Here is a 17,252-nt window from a genome sequence, read left to right on the forward strand (position 1 = left end):
TTATGTACATGAACTACGGTGTGGCTTGATCCCGAAATGGGTACGTAGGCAGCTCGGAAACGAGTTCAGCTATTAATAAAAATTTTGTTTTATTTCTTTATTAAAGGAAAAGGTTCGACTGTGCGAACAAGTGAAGCAAATAAAGGTTCGGCTATGCGAACATACAGGAGATTGGAAATAGAGCGTTTATTCAAACAAATAAGATGGAATGTCCCTCATCGAACGCTTCGGATTAGGGAAATCTTGTTGAGGAACAGAACACTTCAACTCCTTGACCAGCAAGGTCGAGGATTGGCATCATGCATTCCGGAATTCGAGCGAAGTCAGAGATTCCAAGCTCGATCCATTCTCCGGGGTGAGAACCAAGAATGTGAAGATCACTTGATATCGTAGTAAGCCTGCGTTGCATCCGGTTAATCCTCTTCCGGAGTCTCCTCTTTTCCAATGTAAGCTTCCAATGTTGAAGTGCAAGTGCCTCTATGAATGCCATCGCTGTTCCTTGGTCTCTGATTGGGAGATTCCTGATCAAAGCGCACGGAGCTCGGATCTGAGATCTGAAGAAGCCGCGAGGTGGAAGAGGCTGCCTGTTTGGCTCATTTGGAACATCTTCGTTTATCATTCCGATCCTGGAGAAGTCTGGCATAGATTCTGAACATCGAAGGTTGAACTCCATACCTGCTAAAATGAAAAAAGAGTGGTGAGGAGTAAAGGGAAATTGAGACTATAATTTATAAGAACGTCATGTCTCTTGGAGTGATTCGCGGAGAGATTTACGCTCTTAAACCAATCCTGCATTAAAAGACGTATCTCCGAGAATATTTTGAAGAATAAGGAAAATTGCAAATGTTTCCATAAATAAAAAAAAGGGGGCCGAAGCCCATTATGAGTTTAAAATAGGAGCAGAGTTAGGGAACATTTAAGGAAGAGGCTCAGGAACAGGCTCCTTCATCGCCGGTTTAATTTTCGAAGTGGACGCCTTGTTCTTGGCATCCACTTCGAGATGATCCCGAACGCGTTTCCGATGGGTGCTGGCATCCTCCTCGTCTTCTTCTTCGCCATCAGATGGAGCGGTATAGACCGGGGCATTCACGGGCCCCGGAACTCCCTTAGCACGGAGATACATCCGGAGCATCTTCGGGATCTCAGCAACAGAATCGAAATTCCGCCATTCCCATTGAAAGGGATCACTTTCCAGAGCTCTTATCTTCCTCTCCACACGAGCGATGCGAGCTTCTAGTGTTTGCCTTTTGAGACCTAGCCGCTGCCTCTCGTCACACAAGCGACGGTGCTTGTCGACGACCTAGAATAAAGATAAGTAGGTAAAAAGAAGAAAGCGGAAAGTTTTGATCAAAGAAGATAAGTACTAAACCTTATCCAGGAAATCGCAAGCCTCTTTCTTTTCCTTCGAAGGGAAGTGAAACACGGCGTGCGGGAAGAGAACACCTGCCGGCTCAAAACCGTCGCCGGACAGAAAAAGCGGGCTTCCGGGATCAACGGGGACTACGTATTCGTTTTCCATTGATGTGGTGCTTATCGAATAAATTATGAAGTTTCTTGAGAAAAGATCAAAGGCAAACAATTTCCTATTTATAATAGGAATAGGGTTTGTCTTCAAAACGAAAAATCATTAATGATGGCGTGCCCTAGTAACTTAAACCATTTTTGGAAATCGAGAAAAGGCAGTTATTGCCTTAAAGACGAGCCGCTTTTCCTACTTTCAAGAAATAAGAAGGGAAAGAGCAACCGTCGCATTAACTACAAAAGTTTCTAAGGCCCAAGCCCAACAAATTTACCGAGTTGACTAAACCCGAAGTGGGGAACTCGCGTTAAGCCGAGCTCAGTTCTCGCATTCTAAAGAGAAAGTTCTGATCAGCCTAAAAATCTCGAAAGCATAACCACAAGGCCACAAAAGGTTAAAAGCGGACTTTGCAAACCCGCACATAGTTTTAACCAAACCCTCTTGGGATCATAATCTAGAAAGGTTTAAAGGCCTCCTCAGGCAAATATCTTGTTAAAAAAAATGACAATAAAGCCTCCTTAGGCAAAAACATGTTCAAATTTAAGTTTAGAAATAAATGGGACAATCGCCAATTTAGAGTCCACAACAGCCACTACGGATTGACAACCACCTTGGACTCCGGCTCGGCTGTCGAAGTTTCATTTGCCCCCTTGATTGGTGCTTGATCAAATGAAGCTTTTGACCCGCTCTCCACGGTACAACCATCCTCCGGGATGACCTCCGGTCCGCAGGAACTACGGGTGGGACGACATCTTCTGTCCCACTTGAGCCTAGGAAGGACAGTTCCAGTCAATTAAAAAATATAAGGCAAGAAAAAGGTAGTAAGAGTCAGGAGCCAAAGGTTACCTGCCCAGTCTAGACCCGATTCACTTATGGGAGGTGATTCTGTGAAGAATTCCTCGAAGTGGCGAGGGTTGAAGGTCGAAGTAGGAAGAGCTGCCAAGCGACTCTGCTTTTCAGATAGATTAGCCGACAGTTCGGTCCTTTCTTGCACTTCGGAGAAATCTTCATCATGGATTTGATCCAACAGAATCAGGTTGCTCTCGTGCTCCTTGATGTCTGATTCCAGATCTGACCTAGCTTTCTCGGTTTGAATGAAGCGGATAGCCCCTTAAATCAACTCCATTCCACGTCCCTTGACCTCTTTTCTAGCCTTCGAAGCCGACCTTGCCAACTCGGAGTCTCGCAGCTTGGTTATCGCCATGTACTTCGCATCAAGTTCGCCAAGTTGTTTATGCAAGGTGTAAGCAGTTGATTCGGATTCACAGAGTCTACCTTGAACGCCGGTAAATTCATCCTGAAGTTGATTATTCCGCCAGTTCTTGCCTAGAGCTGGAAGAGGAGTGAAAGTCGGCCTCAAGAGCAGAAAGTTTTTTCTTCCACGTAGCAATCTCCTTTTCCCGATCCATGACCAGCCCCTCGTAATGTTCAATCATGTCATTAAGCTCGCCGTTAGCCTGGCATTATGCATAAAACCGGGATGGCCAGTCAGTTCGAAGAATGGCAGCGCAGTCAGAAAAATAAAGCGGAACTAACCCGAGATGAATGATGAGCGTGAAGCAAGTAGCGTTCACGAATCGCAGGGCGCCACTTGTCGAAATCTGGCAAGATCGCACCCGATCGGGTCTTGAAGCATCGGAAAACGTTGCCTTCTTTCTCCATAGCTGTGAAGGAAGAAGAGTTGTAGAAATTGGAATCTGAACAAATATTAAAAACTTTTAAGTGAATATAAATCACCAAACCTGAAAGCGATTTGATTTGGGGGACAAGAGCAGGCTTTAACTTCGAGGAAGCATCTCGAAACTCAGAATCTCCCTTTTTAGGAGACGCGCTCCGGGCAGTCTTCTCGCTATCAGGCTGGGAAGAGGAAGACATATCAACAGGTCGAGGAGGACCCATTGGTTCAGTAGGAGGGGACGATCGAGGTGAACGGTCAGTCTGGGCCCTTGATTTCTCCCTTCGCGGAGAAGAGTCACCACGAGATGACTTGTCTCTCTTCCTGCGAACCAAGTTCTTAAGTGGTTCATTGCTAAAATCATCTCGAAGAGGACGAGGAGAATCACGATGAGGAGATCGGTCCCTCCGAGGAGAACGTTCGTCACGACGTTCGCGACGAGGTGTTAATCTGAAAGCAGCAACGGATCTGGCTCCCTCGGTGCTGTTGTCATCAACCAGCAGGGTCCTGCTATAGTCTTTTTTGTCAATGGCGGCCGCAAGGAACGCCTTGTTTTCATCGCAAGCCTCTGCTATCGGCTTGGAGAGTTTCTTACGCTGGGCAGTGAGGGCCCGAGCTGACATTCCCTGAGTTGAGGGAGGAGGCGGAAGACGATGAAGTTGATTGGGGGGACTCATCCTGAGTTTTCGGTTGGCTTCAACGAACTGATCGAGGGTGAAAGAATTCCAAAGGGTTTCCCCTTCAAGGATTGTTTTGAAGAACTTGACGAATTCTTCAGTCGGAAGAATCAAAGCGATGAAAGCTGCGAAGTGAAACAACGAGTTTGATCAGTAAAAAATAAAACAACCAGGAAAGGAATATACGACCTAGTTTCTACCAGGCTTCGTAGACTACTTCGACGAGAGTACATCGGAAAGATTTCCAATCGAAGTAGGAGTTTTCTTAATCAGGAACCAAGGATGGTGCCAGTTTTCGTCCTTGTTCGGGAGGTGCGAGATGACGTTCCTGTTGGCATTTGGATACGCCGAGAAGTACCCTGTTTTCTTTGATGAACTTCTCACGCTTAGAAGTTCGTTCAGCTCGGTGACCCCAATAATGTAGTCTGCTTTCGCCGCAACGGTTATGATCCCGAGGATGGTTCGGAGGAGATTGGGGGTTAGCTGAGGTAAAGCGATCTCAAGAGCCGCTAGGTATCGAACTAGGGCTTCGGGAAGGGGGAAGGTAAGTCCGCAGCCCTTGAAGTAGATTTCATAAACACAAAAGTAGCCGTCACGGTGGTTTTCCGGGGACTCCATAGGGTCGGCTATCTGCGCTTCTGCTATGATTCCAGGGGGAATCTGGCAAAGCCCCTTTAATCGCTCTAGGGATTGAAGAGTACAGGTGGATTTGTAGTGCGGACCAGCAATGTCGTTAGGATGAGTGCATTCGTCATTACTAGAGCCTCCTTCAAAGGATGGAGATTTGGGTCTTTCGGAATCAGAAGTCATCGGAGAAGATGAGAAATTTAAAATCCAGCAAAGAGAAAATCGGCGAAGAAAGAGAAGAAAGAAGTTTCGATTAAAGCGTAAGAGTAAAAAAAATGATGATGAAAGAAGTTACCTCACGAAAGCTAAGTGATAATGGTGAAACTGCCTTGGGAATCGTGGAGGAAGTGGAAAGGTTTCCCGCTTTAATAGTAAATAATTGAGATACGGTCATGATGGTGACAGATGTCACGCGGCTAAACATGGATAGCACCGAAATTAAAGGACTGACGGGATCTTGGCAGGAAAATCAGAAGACTCCTCGGAACGCAATCTTTGGTCATTTAAGCATTTAAAGTCCTCCGAATTGGAATGGCACTTCGAAGAACTTGGGGGACTAATTGTTGGTGTCGGATCCCGCACCAGAGGTCCAGGACCAACCAAAGATTGCCACGTAGTCAGGGTAACGGCCCATAAGGGGTAAAGTCCATTAGACCCACAAGACAAAAGAACAGTCGAAGTGGTTATCACCACAAGGAGAATCCGAAGTGACTGCACCTCGACACTAGTCCGGAGACGAAGTCGTGGTTAAGTTGGTCCAAGGACATTTGGGCCAAAAGGCGAGGCCCATGAAGATCGGAATCAACTCAAATTCGAACGTTAAGCATTAAAATCAAAGATCAAAACGGACACATTTAAGAGAGAATAATTGTACTTAATTAGCCATTTAAATGTTGGTTTTTTATGTATAAATATAAAGGCCAATGGCCATGAAAAGGGGATCTTCCTCTCGAGTAAGAAATACTATATTAATTTTTGTAGCAATTCATAAGCTTTTTGCATATTTATTTTTGTCCCTCAAGAATAATCTTTCCTACTTAATAAAAATACTTGAGTGTGAGAATCCGACATCCACAAACCCCAGTCTTGAAATTATTTTTTCATGTGGAAGGAAAGCAACCAGTATATTTCAATCCAAAGTCACAAATAGTAGATGTTCTAGATCGGGTATCCAATGAAGATTCTCAGTTTATGGCTTGGTTGACATTGAATAGAAAAGATGCAGTCGGAAAGAATGGAAAGCGTGCAAGAGAGTGTCTATATGCGGAAATACCAGCCTATTTTACTTGGGATGGAAAGAATAAGTAGTTTAAGAAGAGATCTAGAGGTTGGGCTTTGGGTCGTATTAATTATGTCCCTAGGAAAATGGAAGATGAATACTATCTTCGAGTCCTTCTAAACATAGTCAGAGGTCCACAGAGTTATGATGACATAAAAACATATCAAGGTGTGGTTTATCCATCTTACAAGGAAGCATGTTTTGCACGAGGCATAGTAGATGATGATCAAGTCTACATTGATGGTCTGATTGAATTAGGTCAGCATAGTTTTGCTCCTGTTTTGAGAAATTTTTTTGCAATGATGCTTCTATCTATGTCTCTAGCAAGACCAGAACATGTTTGGTCAGAAACATGGCATCTATTAGCTGAAGATATTTTGGCTAAGAAGAAAGAAGAATACAAGAATCCAGGTTTTAGAATACGCTTCTCTAATATTTAAATAATGTTTTCAGTACAATTTTTAAATCGCCTGTTTTAACTTCCACACTACTATTTGCAGAACTTACACTCACAGAAGCTCAAATAAAGAACTACACGCTTCAGGAGATAGAGAAAATTATGTTGTTCAATGGAGGAACTCTAGAAGATTTTGAACATTTCCCTAAGCCTACAAGAGAGGGAAATGATAATTCAAACCGTCTTATTGTTGATGAGTTGAGATATAACATTGAATCCAACTTGGAAGAACAGCATGCAGAGTGGAGAGATAAGCTAACTCCTGAACAGAGAGGTGTATACAATGAGATAACCGGGGCAGTTTTCAATGGTTTAGGTGGAGTTTTCTTTGTTTACGGCTCTGAAGGAACAGGGAAAATATTTATTTGGAAGACACTATTTGCGGCTATTAGTTCTAGAGGTCTAATATGTCTTAATGTCGCCTCAAGTGGCATTGTTTCTTTGTTGTTGGAAGGAGGAAGAACAGCACATTCAAGGTTTTCTATTCCATTGAATCCTGATGAGTTTTTTGTTTGCAAGATCAAAGCTAAATCAGATTTAGCAGATTTGATTAAAGAAGCATCTCTCATAATCTGGGATGAAGCGCCAATGATGAGCAAGTTTTGTTTCGAAGCTTTAGATAAAAGCTTCTGTGATATTATCAAACACGCAGAGAACAAGGTATTTGGTGGAAAGGTTGTTGTATTTGGAGGTGATTTTAGACAAGTACTTCCAGTTATTACTAATGCTGGTAGAGCAGAAATTGTTATGTCATCTCTAAATTCTTCATACCTTTGGGATCACTGCAAAGTTTTAAAGTTGACCAAGAACATGCGACTACTAAACAACAGTTTAAGTGCTCAGGAAGCTAAAGAAATCCAAGAATTCTCAGATTGGTTGTTGGCTGTTGGTGATGGTAGGATCAATGAGCCTAATGATGGTGAGGTTGTGATAGATATTCCTGAAGATTTGCTGATTACAGAAGCAGACAATCCAATGGAAGCAATCACTAGGGAAATTTATGGAGATCCAACTAAGCTTCATGAAATCCGTGATCCTAAATTCTTTCAAATGAGAGCTATTTTAGCACCGAAGAATGATGATGTCAACACAATCAATCAGTATATGCTTGAGCATTTGGATAGTGAGTATACTTTAACTCTTAACTATTTACTTGCTTATTATATAATCATTGCTAAGTTGCTACTGTTGATAACTAATCATATCCCTTTTTTTTTACTGGTCCAGAAAGAATTTATCTATCTGCTGATAGTATAGATCCTTCAGATTCTGATGCTCTTAACAATCCTGTTATTACTCCAGATTTCTTAAACAGTATCAAGGTTTCAGGTTTGCCTAATCATGCTTTGCGTTTAAAGATTGGTGCTCCTGTTATGTTGCTTAGGAATATAGATCCTAAAGGAGGCCTTTGCAACGGGACTAGACTTCAGATTACGCAGCTATGTAATCAGATTGTGGAAGCAAGAGTTATAACAGGAGACAGGATTGGTGATATCATTTTTATTCCTCTCATAAACATTACACCTTCAGACACCAAACTGCCATTCAAGATGCGTAGAAGACAGTTTCCACTATCTGTTGCATTTGCTATGACTATCAATAAGAGTCAGGGGCAATCTCTTGAGCGAGTTGGACTTTACTTGCCTAAACCAGTCTTCTCTCATGGCCAACTATATGTTGCGTTGTCTAGAGTGACTTCTAAGAAAGGTTTGAGAATACTAATACTCAACAAAGGAGGGAAGATTGAGAAGAAAACAACATTCTTTCAAGGAAGTTTTCCAAAACATTAACTGAACAATGTTATATACAGAGAAATTCTGCAATGAGGTAAGTTTAATTACCATTTACTTTTTAATATTTTAGTTATGGTCTGAACAAAACCCCTACACACAATCATAATGCAACATATATTTCACTTTCTATTGTAGGAACTTCATATCTAATCAACCAGACAGCTTCAACATCAAAGATGCAATCAGATCGGCAGTAAAATGTCTATTTGCTACTGAACTATTTGTGGAAGTCATTTGCATATTCTAAGTTCTGCATTTTTCATTTAAAATAAAACAAAGCAACTCTTACAACCAACAAGATTGGTTGTGCTGGGACTAACCTTGCTTTCTGAGGTAGTTGTTAAATTTTCATCTTTATATTTTTGGCTTCTGTGGACATCATCGTAAGAGATTGTGCTGGATTTTGGCTCAGTAAACTAGCATATTTCAAAAATAACTTAAGATTAATAGTTGCAATCACTTTTCAAGCTTATATCAGATTTTCAGAAACACAATATATTCTGCGTTAGTGACAACACAGTTGTTTGATTCCTTTCTATAAACTACTGTCAATTCTACCAATTATTCACCATCACTAATTACATTTTAAACAGATCTTAAAGAAAATGTTGTTGTCTCAATCATCGATTTCAGAATAGCACTAACCTTTAGATTACTCAGATTATGAATTGAACAATCGATTGAGTTGTCTCCTGTTCTCCATTGCTTGATTACTTACTCGGTTGATAGCACTCACTTACATGCATCCACTGAATTATACAGATTCTATTCAATTGGAACATGGAGATTCTTCTCGCCGGCGGCTTTTATCTTCAACAATCCAATCGGAATTTGAGAGACCTTATTTGCAATCCCAAACAATAATCGACATCAATCCACACTGCCAAGACTTATTCAAAGTTGACAAAATGGCAGAGGATGGTGAATTGAAGTTCTTTGATCGTCGGAATTGTTTTTTCTGTTATGTCACCGAGAGACTCTAATCCGTTAACGGTACCAATTTCTTCCCCTTTTTTTTTCTGACCAAATACAGTAGTATTACTTTAATTATTGTATACTAACTTTATTAAACTATAAATCTTACTAACTATAGGTTAAAAAAAAAAAAAAAACTTTCTAACTATTACTAATGACTTAAAATAAATCCAAAACACTTTATCTTCTAAATATCCACTTTTAAAACTTTTATTTCCTTTTCACAAACTATATGTTCATAAATACTATAAATTGTATTTTCCAAAACTCAATATATTCAATTTACATCTACTATACATTTTTGCAGCAGTTTTTGAGGTACCCAAATCGGGTCAAAATTTTGACCCGGAATTAATTGTTTTTCGACCCGATTAGGAGAATCTCAGATCTTGCCTAATTTGATTTTTTGCTCCGATTTTGAGTCACCAAATCTTTCCTTAGTTGCTGCGAACTACATTCATGGCAAAAATGATTAAGTTTCTCAATTCAATCTCAGTTAAAGATACACAAAATATTTGCAGTTACACCAATAAAGAAGCAAACATTCGTAGCATATCTAATCTTCCCTATTAAAACGCAAAAGTAACTACTCCATTTATCATTTCTTTCTATCAACTAAAGCAATCATCGAATGATCTTATTGAGTTGGAAAATAGTTAATAGAGAAGAGATTTCATCTATATTCTCGCTTCAATAAACCTAGCATATTCTCTTTTATTCCAATAATTAAGATCACGCAATATATTTAATCCTTGATCATCAAGGATTTTATAATATTCGCCTAAACCTAATGGAACCTACTAATTCAAACTATATAAATAGCCGCTCATTCCCATCATCTCTATTCACACACTCTCTCATTTCCCAATAGCAATATATCAGATAATAAAATTTTCTTTATTTACCTTCACCAATGGCTTCCCAATTTGCAATGTTAAGAGATGTCAGACCATACAAGACATCTTGGCGTGTCCAGGTTAAGGTGCTCCATTCTTGGCGCCAGTATACCAACAACACAGGTGAAACCCTTGAGTTGGTCCTCGCTGATTCACAGGTAAAACAACAATATATCAGAGAGTAGCATTTTATATTTCTATACATGAGCAACATCTAAAAACCTAACTCTAATTCTACTTCATTATTAAAACAGGGTGTCAAGATTCATGCTTCTGTGAAGAAGGATTTGGTTGCTAAATATGTTAACAGCCTACAAGTGAATGAGTGGAAGTTCATTGAACATTTTACACTTACTCATGCAGCAGGGCAATTCAGACTAACCGGTCATCTATACAAGATGTCCTTTGTGAATGGCACTACTGTGACACGGTCTGACATTGTCTCTGATTCAAGCTACTTAACTCTGGCAAGGTTTAGCAGAATACAGAATGGCGATTTAAATCCTTACATGTTGATTGGTATGTAATGCTCTAAAATATACATTCTCATGTCTTAAATCAATTCTGTTAATTTATGTATATACTAAATGTACTGTTGTGAACCAAATATAGATGTCATGGGTCAAGTGGTGAATATTGGTGAGCTAGAGGTCCTTGAAGCTAATAACAAGCCAACCACTAAGCTTGACTTTGAGTTGCGTGATGAACAGTGAGTGATCTGATATGGTTGTTTTATTATTAAGTAACCTGAGAATTTATAGAATGAGATTTGATATGATCTAATATTTGATTACATGTTTTCTACTGCAGTGATGATAGGATGTCATGCACACTCTGGGGGGCATTTGCTGAAAAAATGTTTCAAGCATGCCAAGCAGCTGATGGAATCATGGTGATCTGTGTTATCAGATTTGCAAAGATTAAGGCATACAAAGGTATATTACTATTTCTACCTAAGGTTTTGTAATGAATAAAGTTTTATTTGACGTTCCTGTTTTCTTTCTAGGTGTTAGGAGTCTCTCTAATTCCTTTGATGCCTCACAAGTTCACATCAATCCACCTTTCCCTAAGATTGAAGCTTTCACCAGAGCGTATAAGTTTATTTTTCTAACTACTCTAAACTTATAGTTTTATTATAACTGACTGAAAATTACATTCTTTGTTTTTTCTATTAACAGTCTCCCCTCTGATGGTCTAGCCTTAACTTTCCGTGAAAGTGTTCCTAAGTTCCAGATGGTTACAGTGAATAAGGATGATGATTGTCTTCAGTTTGAAAGGAAGACAATATCAGATCTTTTTAACTCAACAGAGGTTTGTATTTGTTTGAGTTATTCATATAGCATTGTTATCTACTTTAGTGTGTGAAATCTCATTAATTACCTATACCCTGTAGATTGGAAAGGCTAGAGTTATCTGCACAATCTATGGAATTGATACAGATTGGGCTTGGTATTACTTTAGTTGCCGTAAATGTAATAAAAAGGTCACTCACATTCATTCTGGAGTGAATACTGCTTCCATGAAGAAACAAAAGCCAAAGTTTTGGTGTGACGTCTGCAGGAATGCTGTCACTAATGTTGTAGCAAAGTGAGTCTTCTTTTCTTAATCTGATAATAATGCATATTTATAAGTTTGTGTTTTTTCTTTGAAATAATTACTAATATGACTTCTCTTATTGAAGGTACATGCTATATGTTAAGGTGATGGATAACACTAGTGAAACAAAATGTCTTTTGTTTGACAGTATATGCTCAGAAATTGTTGGTGAAACTGCTGCATCATTGCTAGGTGGATCATTCAATGAGGTAACATTCTATTATGTGAATTATATATGTAATTGATATATATGAAACATTCAATTGATAAGTACTAATTTGCTTATGTAGATTGAGGACCCTAATGATTTGCCTGACGTAATAAGGAATTTGGTTGGGAAGACCTTTCTCTTTCTGCTATGTGTTGAGAAAGAAAACATTTGGGATGGTAAGGATTCTTTCAAGGTTTCAAGAATCCTAAACAAAGATGGACTCTTGCAAGAAGATGTCCTTGAGGAATCTGAACAATTGGTTAATCCTGCCTCAATTGTTTCTGGAGATCAGGTAACATTTTTTAACTATCTAATCTCCTTAAAATTATATCAACTATCTCTCCTACTGAAAATCTCTATATTCAGTGTCTCATGTTAACAATGAGTCAAGACACGTCTGACTCATCTACTCCATCTTCCAAGCGTGTTTATGCTCCTAATCTGTCTGAGTCAGAGCAATCCTAGAATTAACAAATCAAAATATAATTATACAATTTTAAACATTAAACAAAATGAATACAACTTAAAATTTTAATTTTGTAGATAAAACGCATGTGACCCGCGGTGTATAATAAAAAATATTATACACAACAAATTCCTCAGGTTATAAAAAATAAAATAAAAACAAATAATTAACCCGTGGTGTACCGCGGGTAATATCCTAGTCAAATACATTATCTTATTTGTGTAACGTTATAAAATTGGAAATGGCATAATTTGAGTACAATTTAGTGATCTATTGGTAATTTTTATAAATCTATTTTAATTAAAATGAAATTGAAATTGACTAATTCAACCATATATAGATATATACAACTCTAAATTTCAATGTATACATATAAATTAATAAAAAAAATCATATATGTCAAATAAAATATTTCAATTAATACTGAAGAAAAAAATTAATAATATTTAGGCCCGCGGTGTACCGCGGGTTAACATCTAGTATATAACAAAATAATAATTTACCTTGATTGTGGTATTGACATATCTCCAGTTGAGACAGTTTCTCCCATATAACCAGATTGAAAATTCCATTCCGCTCCAACTGCTTGAAATGTATTATCTTCCAGAGTTTCGTCGGCCGCATTATATGTATGTTGGAATCAGTCTTCTATGTTTGTGTTGTTTAATATAATTATATTAAACAACACAAATATAGACTAAATAGAAGAAATGATTTCAACTACAAGGGGATTCCAATTGTTATTTTATGTGACAAAAGAAAAAAAAAATTGATACCGATCTATGAAAAAAGCTTAAACAAACTTTTTATCATATATATAAAGTACAAACATATAGAGCTTTCACTGGCTCATTGTATACATAGATTCACTATTTTCAAGATATCTTATAAACTTATAATTTTTTTTTTCTTTTTCAGAGAAAATAACTCGAGAATGCCCGGAAAACCCTTATAGCCCTATTAGGGCTTTGTCGAGCTTTAAAATATAGGATCGGAATTTTTTTCGGGCCATACCAGACTTAAATATGCAGATGTTACAGGTTTTGGGCCGGAATAGCCTGATTGACATACCTACTCTTCGGTATACTATTTCGAAATTTATTTCTAGCATATATGTCTCCCATTTTTTTTTTCTGGAGTACTTGGAAGAGATGGATCACAGTATAATTGCTAGAATACAGAGTTAAGGACCATACGGTTACATTTTTAATTATGTTCATATAGACAACTACCTATAGATTTATTTCTTAATGCAAGCAGTGTTTCAATGTTCTTTAAGGTTCTACTAATCTTAGTTGTTCTCAGAATATCCTCTATATATACTTTTATTCTTACATTGCAGATGGTCGGTCGGCTCTGGTATTAGGAGGGCGAAGTAAAAGAGTTGGTACGATGGAAGCAAAGGGAGATGTAAAGTGTAAACGACAGATTCTCAGTTGCTCTTTAGAGTCATCCAAAACCGTAAGGAATCATATTCCTATAGGAATTATATACAGTATTATTAATTGTTTATGGCCAAATTTTGGTATTTTAAATTAAAAAAAATGGTATTTTAAATTTAAATAGGCAAACTTACATTATTCCTCGACCTCTTCAATTGTCTATAAGGAGCCCAACTGGAGCACCTTAAACTTCTGATCGTAGTAAACAAGCAACTAACTCGAACAACTCAAAATTATGATTATAGAAAACAGGGAAAAACAAGCTTGTTTTGTTAGACTTAAAGGATCATTTGTTTATGTAAAATGATTTTTGAGTCTAACAAAATAAGCTTGTTTTGTTAGACTAAAATTACATGCTTGTTTATGTAAGATAATTTTATATACTCAAATTCCAATGGACATTCGTAGTAGAAGGATAATTGATGTTTTTTCTCTACACATGTGATCATATGTTTGACAATTTATATATTTATTGTGTATTATATTTAAGATCTTAAACTTTTTTTCTGTTAGAAAAGAGATTACAAATATATATACTAAATTCAACCAAACCAAAAGAATTATTTCTGAAAGATAGCCGGACAATGATTTACGTACATGTTTAAATTTATAAGATTACCAAAATAAGTTTTTCAATAATACCCAATCTTAAATTAAATTACCATGTATTTTTATAAATCATCTTATAGATTTATAGAATAACACTTTGGAATTGAATGGTAATAGCCCGAATTACGGCCCCATCAAAAGTTCAACAAACAAGAAAAGAAAACCAAAGCACTATAAAAGACTCGAAGTGGTCAAGCTCGAGCCACCATTGACCGCCATGTATAGTTCTTGTTCAGAAGCTTCCTCCACGGAGACGGAGAACAAGGTGAAGAGTCGACTCTTTCTGAATATTGTAATCCGCTAAAGTACGACCATCCTCGAGCTGTTTTCCGGCAAAGATTAGCCTCTGCTGGTCCGGAACTATCCCTTCTTTGTCCTGAATCTTGGCCTTTACGTTGTCAATCGTATCAGAGCTCTCGACCTCAAGTGTGATGGTCTTGCCCGTCAAAGTCTTGACAAAAATCTGCATCCCACCACGAAGACGCAACACAAGGTGGAGTGTTGACTCCTTTTGGATGTTGTAATCCGCAAGGGTGCGACCATCCTCAAGTTGCTTGCCAGCGAAGATAAGTCTCTGTTGGTCCGGAGGGATTCCTTCTTTGTCTTGAATCTTAGCTTTCACGTTGTCAATGGTGTCTGAGCTCTCAACTTCTAGAGTAATGGTTTTACCGGTAAGAGTTTTCACAAATATCTGCATCCCACCGCAAAGACGAAGAACCAAATGGAGAGTTGATTCTTTCTGGATGTTGTAATCTGCTAGGGTTCGACCATCCTCAAGTTGCTTGCCAGCGAAGATAAGTCTCTGCTGGTCCGCAGGGATTTCTTCCTTATCTTGAATCTTAGCTTTCACATTGTCAATGGTGTCTGAGCTCTCAACTTCTAGGGTAATGGTTCTGCCAGTAAGGGTTTTCACAAATATTTGCATGCCCCCGCGAAGACGAAGGACAAGGTGAAGGGTCGACTCCTTCTGAATGTTGTAATCTGCAAGGGTGCGACCGTCCTCAAGCTGCTTACCGGCAAAGATAAGTCTCTGCTGGTCCGGAGGGATCCCTTCCTTATCTTGAATCTTAGCTTTAAGATTGTCAATTGTGTCTGAGCTCTCAACCTCCAAAGTTATGGTTTTGCCAGTGAGGGTTTTCACAAAGATCTGCATGCCACCGCGAAGACGAAGTACAAGATGAAGGGTTGACTCCTTCTGGATGTTGTAATCAGCAAGAGTACGGCCATCCTCGAGCTGCTTACCGGCGAAGATAAGTCTCTGTTGGTCCGTAGGGATTCCTTCCTTGTCTTCGATCTTGGCCTTGACGTTATCGATGGTATCTGAGCTTTCGACCTCAAGGGTTATCGTCTTCCCTGTAAGAGTCTTAACAAAGATTTGCATGCCACCTCTCAACCTAAGAACCAAGTGGAGGGTTGACTCCTTCTGAATATTGTAATCAGCCAAAGTACGACCGTCCTCAAGTTGTTTACCGGCAAAGATAAGTCTCTGCTGGTCCGGCAGGATTCCTTCCTTGTCTTGGATCTTTGCCTTGACATTGTCAATTGTGTCGGAGCTTTCGACCTCAAGAGTTATGGTCTTGCCAGTAAGAGTCTTGACGAAGATCTGCATACCACCTCTCAACCTAAGGGCCAAGTGGAGAATTGACTCCTTTTGAATATTGTAATCAGCCAAAGTACGGCCATCCTCGAGTTGTTTACCGGCAAAGATAAGCCGTTGCTGGTCTAGAGGAATCCCTTCTTTGTCTTGGATCTGTGCCTTGACGTTATTGATGGTGTAGGAACTTTCAGCATCAAGGGTTATGGTTTTTTCTGTTAGAGTCCTTGCGAAGATTTGCATCAGTACCATCTGGAAAAACAACACACAAAAAAAGTAAGTACAAACCCAAAGCTCTTTAACCAAAAACGATAAAACCCTAATTCTATGAAAAACCAGCCACGAGAGAAACTTTACGAGCGATAATCTCAGCTATATAGTGAAACAAAGGGTTAACTTCAAAACGTTAAAACTAGAAAGATGAGGGGCAAAAAGCTGAAGAGAAGAGATCAGAGAAACATATACCTTGAGAGAGGAATCTCAAAAGCTTTTGCAGAGCGATAAGTGTTTGTGAGAGAGATATTAAGGAAACTTTTGCAGAGCGATTAGGGTTTGCAAGAGATGAAGAATTAATTACAAACGAGAGGCAAAGGTCTGTTTATATAGGCAATTCACACCGCCTTTGGTTTAAAGGAAAATAAAATCTAATACAATTATAAATAGAAAATATGCTAATTAAAAAGAATAAAGGAAAGATCTGCCTAGTATTATCTTAAGACGCAAGTAATGTAATTTTGTTAAAATTGTATAAATGACAAAGTTTTGATAGTTTGCGGCACAATTACCAAAGTTTATATAGTTATAAGCTATTTTTGTTAAAATTGTGTAGTTTTTATGCATATAAATTCAAAATATTGATCAATACCTAAAAATTTGTATAACTAAAGAAAACATATCACCTAGTAATGAATTTTTTGATGTGTTACGATTCGAATTCATAGTTGATGAAATACATGTGAATTTAGTGAGAACTTCTCTGTTTCTTCTTACTAACATTCATTATAAGGCTTCCTTTTACCATTCAGTAACAAAAACTACGTTAATAAGGAAGGAGTCTCCCCCCGATGTGCGATGAAGATAGACATTTCGAAAGCTTTTGATTCAGTGCAATGGTCGTTTTTGTTGAATGTGCTCACTTCTTTGGATTTTCCGGAAACATTCATTCATTGGATCCATCTATGTATATCAACGGCTTCATTTTCGGTTCAAATAAATGGGGAGTTGGCTGGTTTCTTCAATAGTAAAAGAGGGCTGCGGCAGGGATGCTCTCTCTCTCAATATCTCTTCGTTATTTGCATGAATGTTTTATCAACTCTTCTTGACAAAGCTGCGGTGGCCAAGAAATTTGGTTTTCATCCAAGATGCAAAAATATGAAACTTACACATCTATGTTTTGCGGACGACATAATGGTATTCACGGATGGAAAGGTTGCTTC

General features: G+C 38.4%; 3 protein-coding genes across 5 annotated transcripts; 1 reads left to right on the top strand and 2 right to left on the bottom strand.

Moving 5' to 3' along the window:
• Positions 1-874: 874 nt before the first annotated feature.
• Positions 875-1,519, bottom strand: LOC110226878. 3 transcript variants are annotated; one of them, XM_021019735.1, is made up of 3 exons: positions 1,370-1,519; positions 1,246-1,300; positions 875-1,005 (listed from the first exon to the last, which is right to left on the bottom strand). In XM_021019735.1, the coding sequence occupies exons 1-3, from the start codon at positions 1,517-1,519 to the stop codon at positions 917-919; spliced, it is 294 nt and encodes a 97-aa protein (XP_020875394.1). In that variant the 3' UTR covers positions 875-916. The 3 variants fall into 3 exon arrangements, with proteins under 3 accessions (XP_020875394.1, XP_020875393.1, XP_020875392.1); XM_021019734.1 differs by having other exon boundaries at positions 875-1,261; XM_021019733.1 differs by having other exon boundaries at positions 875-1,300.
• Positions 1,520-11,560: 10,041 nt separating this feature from the next.
• LOC110226537 lies at positions 11,561-13,126 on the top strand. The gene is made up of 4 exons (XM_021018475.1): positions 11,561-11,703; positions 11,785-11,997; positions 12,072-12,154; positions 13,090-13,126. Exons 1-4 carry the CDS (start codon positions 11,584-11,586, stop codon positions 13,124-13,126), a joined length of 453 nt encoding a protein of 150 aa, XP_020874134.1. The 5' UTR covers positions 11,561-11,583.
• Positions 13,127-14,292: 1,166 nt separating this feature from the next.
• Positions 14,293-16,438, bottom strand: LOC9306530 (polyubiquitin). The gene is made up of 2 exons (XM_002870413.2): positions 16,282-16,438; positions 14,293-16,068 (listed from the first exon to the last, which is right to left on the bottom strand). Exon 2 carries the CDS (start codon positions 16,066-16,068, stop codon positions 14,455-14,457), a length of 1,614 nt encoding a protein of 537 aa, XP_002870459.1. The 5' UTR covers positions 16,282-16,438; the 3' UTR covers positions 14,293-14,454.
• Positions 16,439-17,252: the final 814 nt, after the last annotated feature.

Source organism: Arabidopsis lyrata (assembly GCF_000004255.2).
Source record: "Arabidopsis lyrata subsp. lyrata unplaced genomic scaffold ARALYscaffold_7, whole genome shotgun sequence".
NCBI classification, from domain to species: Eukaryota; Viridiplantae; Streptophyta; class Magnoliopsida; order Brassicales; family Brassicaceae; genus Arabidopsis; species Arabidopsis lyrata.